Source organism: Crocodylus siamensis, chromosome 15 (assembly GCF_052110815.1).
Source record: "Crocodylus siamensis isolate JL-2025a chromosome 15, ASM5211081v1, whole genome shotgun sequence".
NCBI lineage: Eukaryota > Metazoa > Chordata > Crocodylia > Crocodylidae > Crocodylus > Crocodylus siamensis.
Genome location: NC_143409.1, coordinates 36,158,959 through 36,179,641, shown reverse-complemented (window position 1 = coordinate 36,179,641; position 20,683 = coordinate 36,158,959). Strand labels below are relative to the sequence as shown.

Genomic DNA, 20,683 nt, shown 5'->3' with positions numbered 1-20,683 from the left:
CTGCTGCTACTTCTCTTCCTCCCTCTTCCCTGTCCACCAAAGAACCTTAACAATCTCACTTAACTTGCGTTCAGGGGCAGCCTACACTTAGGCCCCCAATGGGTTTCCTTTAATGGTGCCATAGTACATTTTTTCAGTACAGCTTTACAGAAATATTGAATGAATTACATAAAATATTCTCATTTTGGAGAAAAGCTGTTTTTCCTTAAGTTGAACCTGAAAATGTTGACTTTTAAGCAGAACAGTACTGTATATTTAAGGGTCTTTGATGTTGAATGAATTTGACCCGAAATGCTTAAACAGTTGTTTGCATTAATACTATGCTGCAGGAGAATGTAGGGGGGGAAAAAAAACCTCTTTAGCCACTGCTGGCAGTTCTCTGTGTACCAAAAATACTAATCTTTGAGGGGCAAAAGAGTTATTCTATATAAGAATTATTGTGACAAGATTAAAATAAATGTGCTTTTTTGTTTTTCTGACGTAGTCTTCGGAGCAGAGAGGATGAGAGGGTATCAAAACCAGGAGCTATCTCTACACCTGTAAAGAATGCAGATGATATCCCTCTTTCTAAAACCATGGAAGAAGTTGTAGTTGAAACAAATGAAAAACAGACTCCACCTTTGCCAGGTATATATGTAAAAGTGTCAAGTTATGCATGGTATCTCTAATGTAGCCCAGTAGGATTAGCAATCTTTCCTGCCAACAGAATGTTTTCTCTGAAAATTAAAATACTAGGTAAAAACTTAATTTGTGATAGATTCAGAGGGGGAACATTCTAATGATATGAGTGCAAATTACTTGGCTGAAATGTAAGCAAGAAACAACAGGAATAAAATCTAAGCTTTTTGTTATTTTTCTGGACATGAAATTACTGTGTTTGTGGTTCTGTTCTGAAAGCATGCTCTATGCTGAGATTAAAAACCGTTTGTTACAACTGGGTTGTTGTATGGTTTTGCCTAAGAGTTGTTTTACAGGCCAGTGTCAATAAGAGATTTTGTTTTTTCTGGGTACCAAGATAGATGGCCTCTTGTAGCTCAGTTCCACTAAACTGTAAGGGCTACTGTAGCATGTAGGTTCCCTGTTCATGCCCCATTTTGCAAGGCACTTGTACTAACACAGAATGGGGGGGAAAAAGCTATCGCTGCTCTGGAGAGTAGTATAAGAAAGATGACTATGGATGGATTCAAGCATTCCGGTGAATGCAAGGAAACAACGAAACAATATTGGTCAGTCTGATAGTCGATGGTCTCAGCACACCAGCAGGCAAACTAAATTGGGGGTGTTTTAGGCATCACAGCACAGTAGTTTTCAGGAAGTATTTGAAAGAGAGTATTGAGGCACTTTTGAAAGAGCTTCCCTCTAAATACCTGCAAGAATGAGGTGCAGGATGGGAGAAAGCACAAAGTTTCTTAGCTGAAAAATGTTATAACAAGTGGGCTATAGATGCTGGTATCAGGGGTATGAACAGCTGCAGGAGTTAATATTGCAGCAGTGAATTAAAGTGGATAGAGAACCTTGAAAGTGAAAACAAGTAGTTGGTTTGATGTGAAGGAGAAGTGGAGCCAGAAGATGGCTTAAGTAAAAGGATATAGACAAAATGATGGGCAAGGAAAATGATCTTTCTAGCGGCCTTATTAAAGAATGAGTGCAGCCAAAGAATGAATTTGTTCTATCCAAAAACAAAACATGAGATGGGAATTTTAGCTGGGAAATCTCTACCTTAGAGATGATATCCAAGAAAACTCTGAGATATAGACATAGCCAAGATACAGGGACGTAAAGAGATGTTTGGGTTAATGATATTTCTCACATTATGGTCCTGAGTGGCATGACTGGGATTGAAGGCATGTGTTTTGGACTGTGGAATAGGTTTATTATGAGGGGGGATGAGCTAGAGTAGAGTTGAGGCAGCATTTGGCAAAGGAGAAGGAGGAGGAGGGAAATGATGGGATGGGATATGAAGGGGTGGAAATACTAAGGCAACAAGGTACATGAAAAAAGCAGATAAGAAACTCCTACAAAGGGGAAGGGGAGAGTTGTAGGAGGCAAAAGGCAGACAAAAGGGTGAGAATTTTCTTGTTTTGTCATTTTTTTTTTTTCCCCCCTCTTGGAAGGAAATAGAAAAAAATGGATTCAGGATGGTGAGTTTGAGGAATAAGTTAAAGGTATCAGGAAACTCTCTGGGTGCATGAGGTATAGTTAAGTTGGAGAAGCAGAGTTGCTTAGTAAGGTTGATGGCAAAACTCAATTCTTTGGCTAGGGACAGACATTCAAAAAGCCTGAGCCTGAATTGATTCAATCTTTGTAGGCAGATCTAACTTGGCCTTAACTGCACAGATATTCCAGAAATGCAGGCATGTGCCTGCAGTGGCTCAGGCTAGATGCTGAGGAGGGAGAGAGCAGCCCTCCCTTCCCTTCTACAGGGCTGAGCTGAGGGGGGTAAGGCCAAGCCTCAGCAGGATTAGGGAGGGGTTCCCCTCCCCCCTTGATAACGGAGCATCTATCAACTCTGTTATCAGCATTTATCACCCTATCAGAAAACAAACAGCCTCTCTCATTAGTTCAAACTCTTCTTAGAGGAGGAATGGAGGGACATTACTAGCTGAGCTAGGATTAGCTTGAAAAAGCCTTAAGGCAACACTGCTGTCTGCCACAGCATGGGCTGTGGCCAGCATGTAGTCTGCTAGCTAATGCTAAGGTGTCTGTATAAAGCAAAGGGGATGATGATCCCTGTTTAGCGGGGAGGGGGGGAAACGGGAGGAAACCAGGCAGATGCCTCTGTGCCTGCAGTCTCTGCCAGAGCTCCAGCAAGGGAGCAGAGGGGAGAGGCCAGCCATGCTCTGGAGCAGAGAGCCCAGCCCAGAAAGCATGCTGGGGTGCTGGGGGACTCAGATTTAACATAAACCAGGGTGGGGTCTGGGACAGGCATTGCATATATTGGTTTGACCCAAATCATTTAAATCTGATAATACATTCAACCAGGTTTATGTCAAACCAGTTTCAGCCATTTTCAAACCAGTTTATGTGCACTGAACATCTGTTCTGTTACAGGTTTAGACCAGATTCTGGTCACTTAAACTGGTTTATGTGTAATGTCTGTCCCTAGCCTTTGGGTCAGGCTTGTCTGTTTTGTTTAGAGGTACTTCAAGTGGAAATCCTAAGTCTTGGTGTTCAAAGCTTAAATGGCTGGAAAGAAGTGTTTGATGTACACATAGGTCCACCCTCCCCATTGTAAAGATAGTATTTAGTTATTTATTCAGTATTCCCTGTGTTATGAAACTTCAGCTCAAGTTACTGTAGCACAGCGGATGTGGATGAGCCAGTGCAGGAGAAAGACCAGCTTTAAAAATTCTACTTGCTCAGGAAAGAGACTCTTGTTTAGTCTCAGGAAGTATGTAGGCATTCGTTCCTGTGCAAGAAACTCTTGGGCAGAAAAAATCTTTCTCCCTGATCTGATGTGTTTCTTGCAGGAGAGAGTGCATGAGTGCCCATACACTCCTAAATTGTAGCAGGAGAATAGCGTTTCTCCTGCTTGAAAAGTAACACCTGTCCAGACCCCAAATACTGTTTCATTATTAACACTTGGAAAATTTAAAGGTGTGTGGGAGAAGGACTCTGCATTTTCACAATGACACAGCAAGCATGAATTATGTTATGCTTTTCCAACAGTTTAGAAAACTAATGGTTTTCTTGGTGTCTTAATAGAACCAAAGCCAGTGTACGCACAAGCAGGACAGCCAGATGTCGATTTACCAGTCAGTCCGTCTGATGGTCCTTTACCTAGTTCAACTCATGAAGATGGAATGCTTCGGTAATATGTTAAATTATTTTAAAATTTTAAAATACCCCAATTGTTGAGCCATACCCAGCTGTCATTTAACTCAACGAGCATCTACATGGCAGTTGGTAGAGTAAGAGGGGGTTGGGATGGCGGGGGTGCAAAGGCACATTGTTGACAACCCAGAGGTTGCAAGTTGGAGGCCCTAGTATAAGCGTTCATGGCACAGCCCTGTCCGATTCCAGTGAATCTGCGAATTCTGGTAAATACCCTGTCACAAAGACTTGAAAAAGGAAGGATGGTAGAGTAAGATGTTCCATCTTTCTAATTGTTCATAAATATTAGAGTGATAGAGTTTAGGCTCTTTAGGCAGCTCTGTTAACACTTTTATATGACACATTTTATTGTTTTGAAACTTTAATTTTCTAGACAGCAAATGTTTGCAATAATAGCTGTCTTAAATATATAATGCCTGAATTAGTTTTGTTGATATTATCCTAATATGGATTTCTGTTCCATCTCTCCCAAATCTTGTTTTTATTGTTTTCAAAGCGAACAAATCCATACATATAGGATCAGCCTTCTGATGACAAACTATTAGATGGTGTGCAAGGTCAAGAGAACAAAACTGTGTAGAGTAACAATATGTAGGTAGGCTGTTAAGAACTTTGAAATGAGCAATATGTCCCATTTTAAAATATTATCTTCATAAATAACGTGAAGCAAAAGATAAAACCTTCCAAGTGAGTGTTGCCAATTTTAGGTCCAGCCCATGAGAGGAATATTAAGTTAATGTACTGCTGATGCAAATGATATGCATACCATAATATTCTGAAACTGAAGTAATGGCCAAACACTGTACTGTTACTGTCTTAATTTTTGATCTATGATGATATTTTAAGTTGTGTGTATATTAAATACAATATGTTTAAACCTTTAGGCCAAGCATGAAGCTGGTAAAATTCAAAAAAGGAGACAGTGTGGGCCTGCGTCTGGCTGGTGGCAATGATGTAGGTATATTTGTAGCAGGTGTTCTGGAGGACAGCCCTGCAGCAAAAGAAGGATTAGAAGAAGGGGATCAAATTCTCAGGGTGAGTCAAACTTCCACAGATTAAAAGAATCTGTTCTATCAACTGTTGTAATATAGAACAAAATACCATTTTTGAACAAGGTGCACAAATATACTTATTAGTACTGAGCAATGTTGGATGATGCAGTTGTAAAAATTCCTGCAGTTTTTGCCTTGTTTTGTGGGAAATTATGGGTCTCAATTTTTGAAGTTGAAAATATGTTTTTTAAAACTAATGGATTGTTGACCTGTTCATACAAAAACTCCTTAGTTAACACGTCTGTTATCTATTATGTCTATTAATTGTCTGTTAATAGTGTTTTGTACCTTTCATTTATAAACTTTGAAGTACTTCATAAAAGACAGTTAAGTCCAGTTATCCCCTGGAATCTACTACCAGCCTTGAAATAGAAGCACAGTGTTTTGTTTTCCCTGGAGTTAGCCTTGTAAATGGATTAAATTTTGTTACCTGATATGGTAATAAAGTATGCTTTTTGGGACCCCAACTAGCACTCGCATATTTGGGGAGCATTTAGTTGTATAATATGCTTGAATCAGCAAAACTGAGTAAAAGGTGTAACTAGAACATATAACTTTTGTGGGGGAAAAAATCTTAGATATTGACAACTATGCATCTTAAAATGTAGTTTTCTTGTACTGCTTTTCTTTTTGTCATTACTGGCTATTTAGCAGGATGTTTATGACGTTAGTTGCTATTTATAGACTTTGTAGAGAGAGGGTGGAAAAAAAAACCTGTCAGGGAAATTTTTATGTTCTTATGTGTAATAGAAAATTGCATGATACAGGAGTTTAAACTAATGATCTAATGTCTTCCATCTAACTATCTAAAGGTATGGCCCTCAATCTCTGATATTTCTAGATAGGTGATCTAGAAATCTAAATACAAACATATTAGGGTGCACTGATAAAGATTTTTTGGGCCAATACCGATTGCCAATTATTAACAAGGCATATCGGCTCATCCCAATCTGATTGTTGATATGCATCCCAGCAGCTTGGAGAACAGCACCCGGGTGGTAAGTCTGAGGGGTGAAGGCCCATGGGGAGGGGTGGGGCGGGGCCGGATGGAGGTCCTGGCAGGGGGTGAGGGAGTGGGGCAGGAGCAGGTGTTGCACAGTCATGGTAGGAGCCAGCTTGTCCAGAGGGGCATGAGGGTGGGGGGTTCCTGCCGCTGTGCGCACTGCCAGAGGAGGCACAGGGGCGTGTGCCCTTGGATCTGCATGCGGGCCGAGGGCAGGCAGCTGCTGTGGGCTAAGGCCAGGGGCTGTGCTTGGCTCTTCTTGGCTGGGGGGAGAGAGTTGGGCAGGGTTGGGAAATGGCGGCACTGGGAGGGGGACTACAGCCACCCCAGAATTCACCAGAGCCTCCCTGTAGCTCCTTTCCCAGCATTGTCACTGCTGCCCACCCCAAGTGCAACCCCAGCCCAGCCTCCACAATCGGAAAGAGCCCGGTGCTGCCCCTGGCCTCAGTCCGCAGCTGCAGCCCACCCTCACCCTGTGTGCAGATCTAGAGGGCCCGTGCTTCCCCTTGGGATACACACAGCATTGGGAGCCACCCCATGGACAAGCTGCAGCTCCCATGGACTGCCTTATTCCAGCTGGGTAGTGCTTGCCAAGCCTTACTCCCTCCCTCACCACACCCGTTTTCCCCCCCCCCCCCCGCTCCTTCCTTCTAATGGACTTACCAGCCAGACACTGCTCTCCAAGCTGCAGCATGCATGCTGCGGTTGCTCATATGCATGCAGCATTATCAGCTCCATCAGCCCCAAAAAGCCAATTGATGATAATGTCAATTTTCCTTTTTTTGGTGCTGATACAATATGAACTGATGCATTGGTGCACCCCCTAAAAATATTAATTCATTTACCCCTTGTTAGGTAGGGGGGAGGGTGGGGGCAGTGTGTGTTCATCTTTAACTGTATTTTAAAATGTTGTATTTTGACAGTGGTCAAAATCCTTTTGAAATGCATAGAGTTGGTTTCTACCTAATTAGAGAAACAAACTTAGTATTAACAGGTTATGCAGATTTCCACAATGTATAATTGTATTTGCATGTTACTGTTATGTCGTATAGTAATGCAAAATTTATTTTATTCATACTAGGTAAATAATGTGGACTTCACAAATATCATTAGAGAGGAAGCGGTGCTTTTTCTGCTTGATCTCCCTAAAGGAGAAGAGGTAACAATTTTGGCACAAAAGAAAAAGGATGGTAAGTGTTTTCGTTGAATGCAGAGATGTTAATATCAAATAACTTTGGCAGCTTGGAAAGATTGATGGAAAGCCTTGTTGTAGGTTGCTTCAAACACAGCAGAGATAAGCATAGTAACGGCAGAAATTTGCCATTGGACAATTGAGTAATAGACCGTTTTGTTTTGAAGACCGTTTGTGGGCTCAGTCTGTTTTCATGAGTTTCATATTAAAATTATTCCATTCATTATTCTCCTGTTAGTAGTCACAAGAAAGACGGGGATAGATATTCTAAGGACTAGTCTATCTACACAAGTTGCTCCACTTTAATTAAGTCTGTACTGTATAGTTAAAATAGTCCAGCTGCCTTAGTGTGGATGTGACTTCCCTGTAGGCAGATGCGACTTTTTTCTGTATTAAACTCTTTTATAAACAGATCCACTATAGGGGTCATGTCAATATTAACTTTTCTGGCTTAATGAAAACTGAGAGCTGTGATCTTAGCTAAAATAACTAAATAACCTCAAAACTTCATGTAGATCTAACCTGTGTAGAAGAGTGCACTACTCTGGTTCTTTGTTTGATTTGTTCCACTATTAATCAGTTATTTCAGGTTCTATTAGTATCAGCATAGTAGGATATTCTTCAGAATTCATTAAACAAGCTCTAATCTTCTTACAAGAAAAAATCCTAAAAGTTTAAACGCTACTCATTTAGAAGATTCAGTTCTTTCACTGTGCGTGCATGCACAAAATGCAGGAGTTCGTGTATTGTACAAGCCTAAGTATAGGAATTTGAAGTATAGAAAATTACTAGCACTATTACAAGCAGTGTTAGGAAAAACAGCTTACTATAACTTGCATGGTTTATTTTGGCAGAAGTCCTTGGAGATTTGCAATTTATATTGATAAAAAAGAATCCTTTCATCTACTACAACTTAGGCTTTTCAGGAAATATAAGGTATATTGGCAAAGAACCTTTTGGCCATGTTGTTTCCAGTGGGATTTGCTGGCTGGCATATTTATATTAGCAAGCCCTTTAAATTAGAGAGATGCCCCAAGTTTTTAGATACTCCTGAGTTACTTTACAGGTAAAATAAAAATTAGAGATTCATGAGATTTGGGTTCAAAATCCTTCTATAAAGTAGTGGCTGTGAGCATTAGGACAGACTTAATGTCCTACAAATTTGATTAACTTTTTTTTGCAGTTTATCGTCGCATTGTTGAGTCTGATGTTGGAGATTCTTTCTATATCAGAACTCATTTTGAGTATGAAAAGGAATCTCCCTATGGGCTAAGTTTCAACAAAGGTGAAGTGTTCCGTGTGGTGGATACCTTGTACAATGGCAAGCTGGGGTCCTGGCTGGCTATTCGAATTGGCAAGAATCATAAAGAGGTGGAAAGAGGCATCATACCCAACAAAAACAGGTATGGTCTTGAAACAGTTTTCTGCAAGCAGTGGCTAAAGTTCTAATAAAGTTTGTGCAAGTTCTATATTTGGGAAACTGCATTAGTCGCAAAATATTCTCGTCAGTCAGACATATTTTCTACTTAGAATTTTGGGAGTGAAAAGACATTCATAAGGTTACAAATTAATTTGAAATTAGATGCAAGTAGTGTGAATGCCAAGCATTTTATCTGGGTTTATAAACAGCAGTTTATAAAATGCTGTTCTCGGACAGTACGTGAAAAAGTGGCTAGTCAGATTAGGTTTGCTTTCCTTGTTTCCATGCGAGTGAAACAACACAAGGGAAGGGAAGACTGCACATTTAAAGCCATGTCTAGAAAAAACAATGTCAAATTCAGTTAACTCATACAGTCTGACAAATAGCTTCAAAAACTCTAAGGCAAAGCAGTTTTACATTGGTAATTTTACTTCGTTAGTTTTCTTACTAATCTGGTTAAGTTTAAGACTAGTAGCACATTTTTTCCAGTCCATATAAGTCCTAAATGAAGAGCAAAAAAGGATACTGACATTCAACTTCCTTCTCCTGGGTACAACAAGTGTTGTACTAAAGTAATTAAATACATATATAATTTTCTCAAAAGTGCTTTGTAAGCAATTACTGTAGTTGACTCAGCAGCATTATTTGATCACCAGCAGTAGGTAACCTGGTCCAGGAAACAATGCTCTTTTCATATGTGGTCATATTTTGGGTTTAGAAGATGAGTTGAAGCCCCTTATTTAGGTGATCAGGAGTTCTTCAGCCTATTTGTTAATCAAATGCAACTTCAAAATTTTATTTGTTTGTCTGTTTGTTGGCATTTTGTCTGTGTAGGTACATGATCTCTCTTCTTGACTATATCCCCTTTTAGAGCTGAGCAGCTAGCTAGTGTACAGTACACTCTTCCAAAGACAGCAGGAGGGGATCGTGCAGATTTCTGGAGGTTCCGAGGCCTGCGCAGCTCAAAGAGAAATCTCCGAAAAAGCCGAGAAGATCTCTCTGCACAGCCTGTTCAGACAAAGTTCCCTGCATATGAAAGAGTTGTGCTTCGAGAAGGTAGCTTCCTGTTTAAAACAGATGAACAGTTACTGTTCCAGTTCAATATTTTTTGATGAAAAATTACTTAAGTTTATTTTAAGAGGTCAATTTACTCTTCCCCTCCTCACCTTCCTTCCTTTTCTAGCTGGATTTCTCAGGCCTGTAACTATCTTTGGACCAATTGCTGATGTTGCAAGAGAGAAACTAGCACGAGAAGAACCTGACATTTTTCAAGTTGCAAGTAAGTGTCTCTTTGAAGTAATGTTAAAATAATAAAATAGCAAAATAGCTTACCTGTTTTCCCTAGTTTTCTTTCCCCCATTATTTCTTAACAGTTGTGATTTTCGTCTCTTACATTGTCAGTGAGATGAAAATGATCTTTAAAAGCTTTCCGTTTGTTCATAATTAACTAGTTGATACAGTAACTTAAAGGTATGGAATTGCTATAGGTTTCTTAAGGAAACATGATTTTGCATTTAGAGGATTATTAGTTTCTAATAATGTTTTAGGGCCTACTTCTGGAAAGTGTCAGGCATTGTTGAACATGAGTTGAACTTGGCATCTAAATTCAAAATTTTGAGCATTCAGAATTAAGCCTCTGCTAATTGTCTAACACAATCTTGGTGATTTTTAAAATAAATAAAAGTCAGTCATTTAATTTCTGCATTATTTTAAAGTAAAACGAGTATCTTTATTATGACAATTTGAAAAGAGTAAACTGGTATTTCAAACTAGAGCAGGCATGGAGTGGGTTGTATACTTGAATAAAAGGCAGTTAAAAAACAATTATTTTTAACTCCGTTCTGTTTACAGAAAGTGAACCAAGAGATGCTGGTACCGACCAGCGTAGCTCTGGCATTATTCGTCTTCATACAATAAAACAGATAATTGATAGGGTAAGTAGTAAAAATATGTGGTGTTTTGTAAATGTGTAGCTGATTCTAAAAATAAATTAATAAGATTGGGAGTGATGGAATGAACTGAAATATCTAATCATTTAAATAAACATAAGTTAACAAACTAGGGTTTTCATACACAGTAATGAAAACAAAATATAAATCAACTTATAAGCAAGGAATTATGTGCATAAATATTTGTATTGGCATGCTTATCTTTTCTAATTGCCTAAATTAAACAGTAGTACAAGCTGAAACAGTTTAATCTATGTAGGCACTTATTAAAGCGGATATAAAGGAAAATGCCACACTTCTATCATATCAGGCACTTATTTTGGCTTATGGTATACTTTCAGAAGAGTGAACACATATTGCAAGGTGCTCCTCCCTCATTTTGCTCTCATGTAAATATATGTATACTTAAAAATATTTTTCAGAATCATCCATAGATAAAGAAATTCCTTGCAAATGTGCTGGGTATCTGTTTCACAAGCCTCTAATTTGAAAATAGCTTTTAACTTGCTGTAAGTTTTAGGCATATACTTGAAAAAAATAGTAACCTGTGTATGTAGCTGTACCAATAAAACAGATTGTAAAGCTGTAATACTGAATGTGCTTAAATTAAATGATGGACAAAAACTCCCTTTTTCCCTCTCTTCTGCCATTAGATGTCTCCGTCTTCTTTTCCATTGCAATATGCAATTGACCCTCCCACATCTATCCCTCTAGCCTCTGATCACCTGAAAGAGAATGTCATAGAAAAGCTAAGAGAGTTAACTTTTTTTTCTTTACCATTAACTTTTCAACATTTCTGTCTCTATATGTCTTCAAAGTTAGCAGGAGAACCACTAAATTTGGCACCAGTTTCTTTAGTATGTCCCCTCATTCAGGGGTGTCTAGGTTCACCTGGGCTCCTGGGTGGAGTCTGGACTGTTGGGCTCCTCATAGGCTGGATCAAGCCACAGTATGGAAGTGGTTGCTGTGGCCGCTACAGTGATGGCAGCAGATCCACCGACAGTGACGTGTCTGGTAGGAGGAGATTGAGGAATGGGGTCCAAGGGCAGCAACAGCAAGCTAAGCTTGCTGTTACTGGCCGTGGCCAGTGGGAATGAAAAGCCCTGAATTCTGTGGCAGGCTATGTTCTCCTAACTTCTGGTGGCCTGCTGATAGTCTGGCAGGCATACTAGAACAGCTCTGCAGGCTGGATCTACCTGTGGGCCATGAGTTTGACACCCCTGCCATAGTCCATGAAAACTTCTGACAATAGGTCTTCATATAGGGCACCTGTTCTCTACCTCGTCTTCCTATGTTCCTGTTGATGAACAAAATTACTTTATTAACCCTTACTCTTAGGGAAGACTTTTTCCCACTACAGGATCATTGCATCCAGGGAAGGCAACACCAGATGCTTATGGAACTGATTCCACAGTAAGGGAAAGCTATGATCATGTCTGATATGCAGAAGAAGGATTTGTTTGAAGTGGAGTTGAAGGCATTGGGATCTGGCCCTTCATTTCTTTTCTTCTCTGCCACTGTCTTTTTGTGGCTCTTCCTTTCCTTAGGAAGCTGTCTGGCCTGTAGAAAGTAAATATGTGACACATTTCTAACTAGGCACACTCATTTTCAGTAGCTCTGGTCATGAATGCCATGTGCCCCCAGAACCTAGCGGGACACAGTGGGAGTGGCGACTGCTCACAGGCACCACTGGCAGTGTTGGCAGCAATTTTTGCAGGGGGTGCACTGCCAATTTCAGGGGGTGCACATACACCTCCTACATGTCGCCAGTGGCTCTGTTGGTCATAAGAGTGATTGTATAGGCAGTCTAACTATTGGGTTTTGCCTTATTTTCCCAGCCTAATAATAAAAATAAGTGGTTTGTGTACCAGTACCTAGATACTACAATACATTCTGTATGGTAGCTGGAGAACAGCTCCTTATAGAGGATATGAAAAATGAATTATTACCTAGGTGTAGCGCTTGAAATCTTCACTTTCTTGTTGGTGTTCTCTTTTCCCCTGCAGGACAAACATGCTTTATTGGATGTTACTCCAAATGCAGTGGACCGTCTAAATTACGCACAGTGGTATCCCATTGTAGTGTTCTTGAACCCGGACTCTAAGCAAGGTGTAAAAACCATGAGAATGAGGCTGTGTCCAGAATCACGGAAAAGTGCCAGAAAATTGTATGAAAGAGCTCACAAACTAAGGAAAAATAATCATCACCTCTTCACAAGTAAGTGAACAGAAAGAAATGTTTACAACTGAAGCTAAATTTTAAAAAAAGTAGCAAAAAGTGGTGATTATATCCAGTGAAGTTTTAGGCAGCATCTTAGTTGCCCTATTGTTAGTTCTTTCACTGCTAGGTGTCTTGGTATTAGTAGTATGTATTTACAGCTGTATTGTTCATATTTTATTAAAAATCCGGTATATTGGGTTGCACAAGTATCCAGTAGTATTTACTGCTGTGTATTGTCACACCATAAGGTTGTACCCCATCCTCATTTCTCCCCATCTCTCCTTGTAAGGGAGGTAGCAGACAGCCCCTTGTGGTCCATGGGACATTTGTTTCCTGTCATAAATCTTTTCTAGGTACTACCCACTGCCTATATTGCCAACCTTCTTTATTCTGTGTTTCTGATTCATTTTTGGATGCATCTGCCCCCAGACTGGAAAAACTGGCATTAATATTTTGGTAGCTTTTTTATATGTAGTTCTTCTGAAAGCAGACAAAAATGACATGGGATTCAACAACTTTTGTCTTCAATTCCTGTATCAAATATGATCAGTGCACTAGTACAAAGATGTTTCCAGTCCTGCAAATGCACCTAATCTGAATCGTGCAAGCTTTGTTTTGCCTTGTGCATGATCCCCAATATTATAGGGTCTGCCAAGCAAATTATACTTGTCTGTCTTGTTAAGTCTCAGCTGGTATTCAGTATTTGGTTCTAGTGATCCAGATCTTTCTCAAAATTAAAAAGAAATTTAAGATAAGAAGTTGTCACTTTATTTTTAGCTACCATTAACTTGAATTCAATGAATGATGGCTGGTATGGAGCTCTAAAAGAGGCAATTCAGCAACAGCAGAACCAGCTGGTGTGGGTTTCAGAAGGAAAGGTAAGGAATTCAACTTTCTCGTTTAAGTGGAAATAATAAAACATTTACTAGTCACATGCTGTACAGTAATGAGTGGACTTTCCTCTTTCTTTTCCATGATCATACCAAGATTGCTGTGAATTAACAGTGGCGAGGTGGGTGTCCGTCTCTGTTTCTGTGGCATAAAAGAAATCCTCATGCAACAGTAGTATACACCTTAGTGATTGCTACCTTTTTCTACTTCATTCCTCTCAATTGTACCTTCTGGACAATTGGGTTTTCTTATGGAATGAAAGAACTTCCTAGTCCTGCTCATGGCTTTAAGGTCTAAGGAAAACTACTATCTCAGCTAATAGCTATGTGAACCATGCTAGACCAGCTATTGGCAAGATAAATATAGCTATTTAACTGCTGTAGATGTTTTTTTCTCTTGTGGTGGTTTAGCAATGGTGCAGGTATTTACCCACTGAAACAACTTAAGAATGGATGTGTTGCATTATTTGTTGTATTGAAGTGTCCAAGTCTGAAATAGGTGTCTTTCTAAAAGGTAACTTCTGATTTGAACCACAAGATATGGCCAAGACTGGCAGACATTGCATTTAAAATGCAATCAGCCTGTTAAGAGTGCTATAAATAGCAACCTGGTCACACGTTCAGGCAATTAATGAGAAAATTAGATGAAACGAGAAACAGCCACAAAAATATTCCATACAATGTGTAATCTTTTTGTCACTGGTTTTCATCATGCCTTAGATTGAATGTGTGGCAGGGTAGTCCTGTTATGGAGTCTGATGGAACTGTACCCCACTGTTTTCAGAGTGCCAAGTGAAGGAGAAATCAACATCTGGGCTAGAGTGCCAGGTAGCAGGACTCCCAACAATCTGGCATGGTGTTTGCCTTGTCCCTCAGCTCTGGTGGGACCTGAGAAGCAAAGTGTGTTTTGGTGTTTGGTCATGGGAAGCCATGACCCAGCAGTTGACTACCTTGTCCTACGGTTCCCAAAGACACTTGACACAGGGAAGTTCCCTGATCGTGGGATCCCTATGCACTGGGACCTTTAAAAACCATGTGTGGAGCTCACATGCATTTGCAATTTTCTGACATTCCAGTGCCCAGGGCTCTGGGACTGACCCTAGTGTGATACTGGGGCTGGGACCCTCAATTCACTGAATGTCGGTCTCAGCCCTGGAAACGCACTGGAATCTTGAACCAGCTTATGGAAACCAACAGTCGCACTGGGCTATGGTCACCCAGCTATCAACTTGCAGATGCAGGGGATCCCTGGGATGATGATCCGAGGCTCCCTGTATACTTGCAACTGGTAATGGCATGATTTGGGATCGGATTCCAAAATTACATAACCTGCCATATGTGTGGTATGTCAGCAAGTGTGACTGGGGATTAGATCCCATTGTGCCATTAAATGAACTTCTCCAGGGGCCTTAAATGCAGAAAATACCTGGTGACATTTTATTGTCTGTGTCTATCTAGGAAGTAGCACTGGAGTGTTTTTGTGGCTGTGAATGATGCAAGAAATAAGGTTGTTTTTTGGCAGTATCTTTTAGTGGATCAGCTGTGTAGGTGGGAGGGATGTTAGACAAGTCTTTGGGCATAGAATATCAATGTTAGTTGCTCCCAACGCGACAGCTGGTCCAATAAGATGTCACCAAAAACAACCTTACTTCTTTGGAGGAAGTCGGATTAAATATTGGTATTCCTTTCTGGCCTTAAACTCTGGAGTCTTCAACGGAGGAAATAGCAGTGCAAAGTTTCCCGTTCTGCCACTTGAATATATTCTGACTCTGTTTCTCAGTGGAAGGACAGGTTATTACATGCAGTCAGTCCTTGGTGGTCTTGCTACCCATTAATCATGATTTTTTGTTCCATCACAGATCTGAAGCAAATGCACTGTGTGTTCAGTCTGTAATTCTCTGTAAGAAAAGAATTCCCAGTTCTGCACTGTAAGACAAAGGACATCTTTTGAAAATGCTTATAAGAAAGATTTATATTTTCTTTTGTTTGATACAGGCAGATGGTGCTACAAGTGATGACCTTGATTTGCATGATGATCGCCTTTCCTACCTGTCAGCTCCAGGTAGTGAATATTCAATGTATAGCACTGATAGCAGACACACTTCTGACTATGAAGACACAGACACAGAAGGGGGTGCCTACACTGATCAAGAACTAGATGAAACACTCAATGATGAGGTTGGGACTCCTCCTGAATCTGCCATTACACGGTCTTCTGAACCTGTAAGGGAGGATTCCTCTGGAATGCATCATGAAGCTCAGACCTACCCTTCTTATGCATCACAAGTGCAGCCACAACCAAATCTTAGAATGGACTCTCCAGGATTTAAAATAACTGCCTCACAACCGGTAAGCAGTAACTTGGTACTTCAGTAACAGGTATTCTTCTTCCTTGAGAGTATAAGCTCTTTGAAGGAGAACTGTCTGTCTTTGTGCACTGCCAAGCAGTACCATGACTGTGCACCAGAGGCCAACAATAATTTACATGCTGGAATGGATTAGAAAGTCTACTTGTCTTCATGTAAAGAGACAGCAGTTAATTCTGATAACTTTTAAAGTGCCGTTCTGATTTCTAAAACTTTTAAATGTGTATTTCAGTTTGTAATAAGTGGTGGAATGACTTTTCTGAAAGTGACAGTGCACTTTACATGTGATGTTTTATCAAAGAAACATTTAAAGTATTTTGCCTATAAATTGAAAAGTCATAGCATTATACAAAGCACTACATTTAAAATATTTTAAACACTTCACAGAAAGCAGAAGCCTCACCTGCAGTCCCTTACCTTTCCCCGTCGCCTGAAACAAACCCTGCAATCTCATCAACTTCTGTCGTTAATCCTAACGTAAACCTAACTAATGTCAGACTGGAGGAGCCCACCCCACCTCCTTACAACTCTTACCAACCACAAGCTGGCCCCTTAAGAACACCAAGCACTGAGGGTGCCCATATAATGCTAAGAGATCAAGAGCCATCATCCTTATCGCCGCATATAGATCCAGCAAAGGTACCCGTGCTGAAATGTTGCACTTATTTGCTGCTGTACATTAAGCTGGCACCTGCTCATTTTGTTTTGCCACTTGCTGAAGAATTCTGTCTTAATCACCCTTCCCTCCAATCCACAAGGGTTCATGCAGTTTAAGACTGCATCCAAATTGCTACGCATCATCTAACTTTTTTGTTTGCATGGCTTCAAATTGTGCATCATTCTACTTCTGCTAGAAAAACAAGAAAAATTAAAAGATTACATTTGTTTTTTTTGATTGATTCTTTCAGTGTGTGTATGATTCAACTTGTCAACATTGTTTTGTTTATTAATGGAGTGTTTGTGAAAAATGTGTCCCAAGATATGTTAGACTGGCCTTAAGCAAATTCTTCACTATGCTGAATGGAAATCCTGGATCATGGTGCTTTTGATTCTATTGAGCCATTCTGAATTAATCCTCCCAAAATGTTGGAATTAATTTGAAGTCCAAATAAATCCATTCTTTAAAAATGACAAATATGAGATACTTGTTACTTTGGCTTTTCTCCTTAAACTAAATAAGTGGGGGGTTTTCATGTGAACGTGGGACATGGATTTTAGTTCTCTGCTATCACAGGCATCTACATTGTGTAATTCTTTCCTCGGGAAAAAACCAAACCTAATTTTACCTACTTTGACTTGCAATGTAGCTTTTTAAATAATGTATGTGCATTCACGTTTCATGTTACATATAAGGAGTTCTCTTTTTGTAGGTTTACAGAAAGGATCCATACATTAATGAGGAGGCGGCACCTAGGCAGAACTACATCCTGAAACAGCCAGCTGTTAATCATCCAGTACACCGACAGGAAAGAGAGTCAAATCTGATCTATGAATCCCAGACTCAGTATACAGAGAAACAGCCTAGTAGGGAATATGAACAGTCAGCATACCGGTATGATTCTGCTAACTATTCGGATCAGTTTGCTCATGGTTATGACCCTCATTTACATTATGAGGACCGTGTACCTTCCTATGAAGACCAGTGGTCATATTATGATGAAAAACAGCCCTACCAGCCAAGACCACCTTATGATAACCAACCACCTAAAGACTTTGACCCTAGACAAAATGCAGAAGAGAGCACAGAACGCAGCTACTACCCAGCACAACCTCGCTTTGAAGAACCACCTCCAATGACTTATGACAGCAGACCTCGCTATGAACATGCACCTAAAAACTTCATGCCACAAGTGCGTTACGAAGATCAGCCCACTACTGCATATGATATTCATGGTAGATATAAACCAGAGGCCCAAACATACCCTCCAGTGATATCTAGATCTCCTGAACCTAAGCAGTACTTTGAGCCACACACAAGGGGCTATGAACCAGGCCCTCCCCAAGGATTTAATGCTAAAGTAGGACAGTATGAGCCTTCTCATACCACTGCAAATGTGCCCCCTCCACCTCCTCCATCGCAAACCAAGCCAGAAATTTTGCCTTTGAACAGTAAACCACTGCCTACACCACCAACGCTAACAGAGGAAGAAGAAGATCCAGCCATGAAACCACAGTCAGTGCTAACTAGAGTTAAGATGTTTGAAAACAAAAGATCATTGTCTGTTGAAAAAATCAAGGACTCTAATGATACACCAGCTGTCAAGGTAAATTATTTAAGTATCCACTTCCAGCTTTTCATCATGCCACAGTGGGGGCCAACCTTTATGTCAGGCATGCCACAGATTGACCCTGAACGCTTCCTGAGTGCCACTTCTATCTTTTTTTTGCCATATCTGCTGCTCAGCTTTCTGCTCCCTGACCAAGCTGCTGCTCTGCTTTCCTCTTCCTGCCCTTTGCATCTTACTTGATCTAATTCCTTGCTTTCTGCCCTCTGCCACTGTGCTGCCTGTCCCCTCCCCAGTCTGCTATATACCACACACATCTACACGAGATGTTTACTGTGGAGTGGACTAATTAGCTCTGCAGTAACCTTCTCAGTGTTTATGAGGCAGGAGTAAACTATTCGTAAACTCCACAGCAAGGTAGTACTTGTAAATACAAGTACTGTCTGCTGCCAAGCTTTTTACTCAGCAGCGCCACAGGTGTAGATGCTGACATGGCTTACTGGTGCTTCAGTGCATGGGCTGCCAGCCAGCTATCCCTGCACTGGAACACCATTATGTCCCAGCCAGCCCCTCCACAGCATGTTGAGCTGGGTCACAGCAGCCATGTTAGAGCACCTCCCCTCCAGACCCCCTGCCAGCCAGGGCTGCTCTAACATGGCTCCTGTGTTCTATGATCCCAGCTGCATATGCAGTAAGCACCAGAGTTTATTGCTCCGCATGAATTGCATGTGTAGACACACCCACTGAGCCTACCCTTGCCACTTGTTTCACCTGTGCCACAGGCTGACCACTCCTGATGTGCTTTGCTGTAGTTAGAGTTGTTGTTTTTTGGGATACATTGTCTTCAAATTTATACTGTAGTTAGACAGTTGTTACAAAACAAAAGCATGTACTAAGATGATCTGAACTCACTATACCAAATGGGCTCCTGTTCAAGTTTTGAGTCTCTAATTCCCATGGCTCTCTTAAAGCAGTACAATTGTATCTTTCTAAGCATAGGAAATTTAACTGAATCTTAGTGTATATGTTTTATTACAGCCCCCGGAATTAGCACCTAAACCTACCCTTGCTACGGTTGCCAAGCCAGCCTCTCAGTATGAACATGACAAAACAGCTTACAGGTACAGTTTATCATTAACAAGAGTATGTAATTGGGTAGTAAATCAGTAGTCATTTTCAGTGGTTGGATATTTCAGAAAAAGAGTTGTTTTTAATATTATAATAGATGAGTACATCACCCGTTTCAAAGAAATTCCTAAGGAGCTTCACAGGGTCTTTTTTCAAAATGTTTTAGGAAAAGAGTAGCTATAACATGAGAAGAAATAGAAGCATGATGTTGGGTTAGTCCTAGTAATTTAGGAGTGGTAAGGGTTTTTTTTACTGTTTGAGGTACCACCTCCTTAGCTATGTCATTTTAATAAAGTGAATGTTAATGGCTCAAAGATCTTGTTCTGAGTCCATTAGTTAACTATATGAAAGTATTTTAAAATGCCAGTTAAATGCTTTTCCCTTTATGTTGATGAGTACCCCTTGAAGGGTATTTTTGTGACATAAGGGTTTTTACACAAAAAATATTTTAATTATAGTCTGGGTAGTTAGCTTATAAAATAGCATTTGGGCTTATTGCTTTTCAAAACGTAAAATACAGTAAAACATTATTATTCCTAATTAGGGCCCCAGAACCACAAAGACCTCAAGCAAAGCCACCTGAAGATATAGTCCGTTCAAATCACTATGATCCTGAAGAAGATGAAGAGTACTATCGAAAGCAGCTCTCATACTTTGATCGCAGAAGTTTTGAAAATAAGCCCTCTGCACAGATACCTGCCAGCCATCATCCTGAGCCTGCTAAACCAGTACATCCTCAACTGAACTTCACTAATTATTCTTCTAAGTAAGTTTTGCATTTTTATTTAAAAATGGAATAGTAAGGTTTAGAGGTCTAAAACTGAATTTGAATTTGGTTTAAATTTCTACCTCCCCCACAAAATTGTGGACTGTAAGAAAAATAGTTACTGTATGCTCAGAAAGTCAATTCCAGGGGAAAGGTTTCTTTATGAAGCTAGAAAATATGTTAAAATTTGTATCTTGATTGAATATAATGAAATTAACTTCTGTAAGTTTCTGGAACAGCTGACTTCTTTACCTGACTCGTGTAGTCTTGCAGAGTGGAGCACAAAAGATATTTTCTTAGCATAACCTATACAAAACAATTAATTTAACAAAACATTCCAAAACACAAGTTTCAACTACTTGCAGTCCTAGTTAACTTTTATTTTGACAGCAGACTAACACAAATCAGTCAGTTGATATTTGACATGACAAAGCAACTTCATGACACTTCCTGGATGTGATGTTGGAGCCAGAAGTTGTTCTTTGCAGATGTAAACGTCTGTATTCCTGTGTTGTTCCAGTTCCTTGATTTGGAATATATTTATAAAGAAACTGTATGAATGTTCACAGTTAGCAGAGGTTTGGGGTGGGGGGGGTGTATATATGCATTGCTACTTCAGCTTTCTCAATTTGGAAGCT

The 20,683-nt window shown here is 40.1% G+C and overlaps 1 protein-coding gene across 7 annotated transcripts in view; it reads left to right on the top strand.

Moving 5' to 3' along the window:
• The window catches only part of TJP1 (tight junction protein 1), a 279,289-nt gene that overhangs the window by 234,950 nt on the left and 23,656 nt on the right, over nucleotides 1–20,683 (top strand). For 5 of the 7 annotated variants that reach the window (XM_090028261.1, XM_090028262.1, XM_090028260.1 and 2 more), the window contains 15 exons: nucleotides 485–627; nucleotides 3,706–3,811; nucleotides 4,719–4,869; nucleotides 6,971–7,079; nucleotides 8,265–8,484; nucleotides 9,373–9,557; nucleotides 9,685–9,780; nucleotides 10,353–10,435; nucleotides 12,457–12,667; nucleotides 13,448–13,548; nucleotides 15,556–15,909; nucleotides 16,314–16,565; nucleotides 17,297–18,190; nucleotides 19,190–19,272; nucleotides 19,824–20,045. In XM_090028261.1, coding sequence (XP_089884387.1) covers nucleotides 485–627; nucleotides 3,706–3,811; nucleotides 4,719–4,869; nucleotides 6,971–7,079; nucleotides 8,265–8,484; nucleotides 9,373–9,557; nucleotides 9,685–9,780; nucleotides 10,353–10,435; nucleotides 12,457–12,667; nucleotides 13,448–13,548; nucleotides 15,556–15,909; nucleotides 16,314–16,565; nucleotides 17,297–18,190; nucleotides 19,190–19,272; nucleotides 19,824–20,045 — 3,210 coding nt within the window. The remainder of the gene's footprint in view (nucleotides 1–484; nucleotides 628–3,705; nucleotides 3,812–4,718; nucleotides 4,870–6,970; nucleotides 7,080–8,264; nucleotides 8,485–9,372; nucleotides 9,558–9,684; nucleotides 9,781–10,352; nucleotides 10,436–12,456; nucleotides 12,668–13,447; nucleotides 13,549–15,555; nucleotides 15,910–16,313; nucleotides 16,566–17,296; nucleotides 18,191–19,189; nucleotides 19,273–19,823; nucleotides 20,046–20,683) is intronic. The other 2 variants (XM_090028264.1, XM_090028263.1) reach the window with 1 other exon arrangement.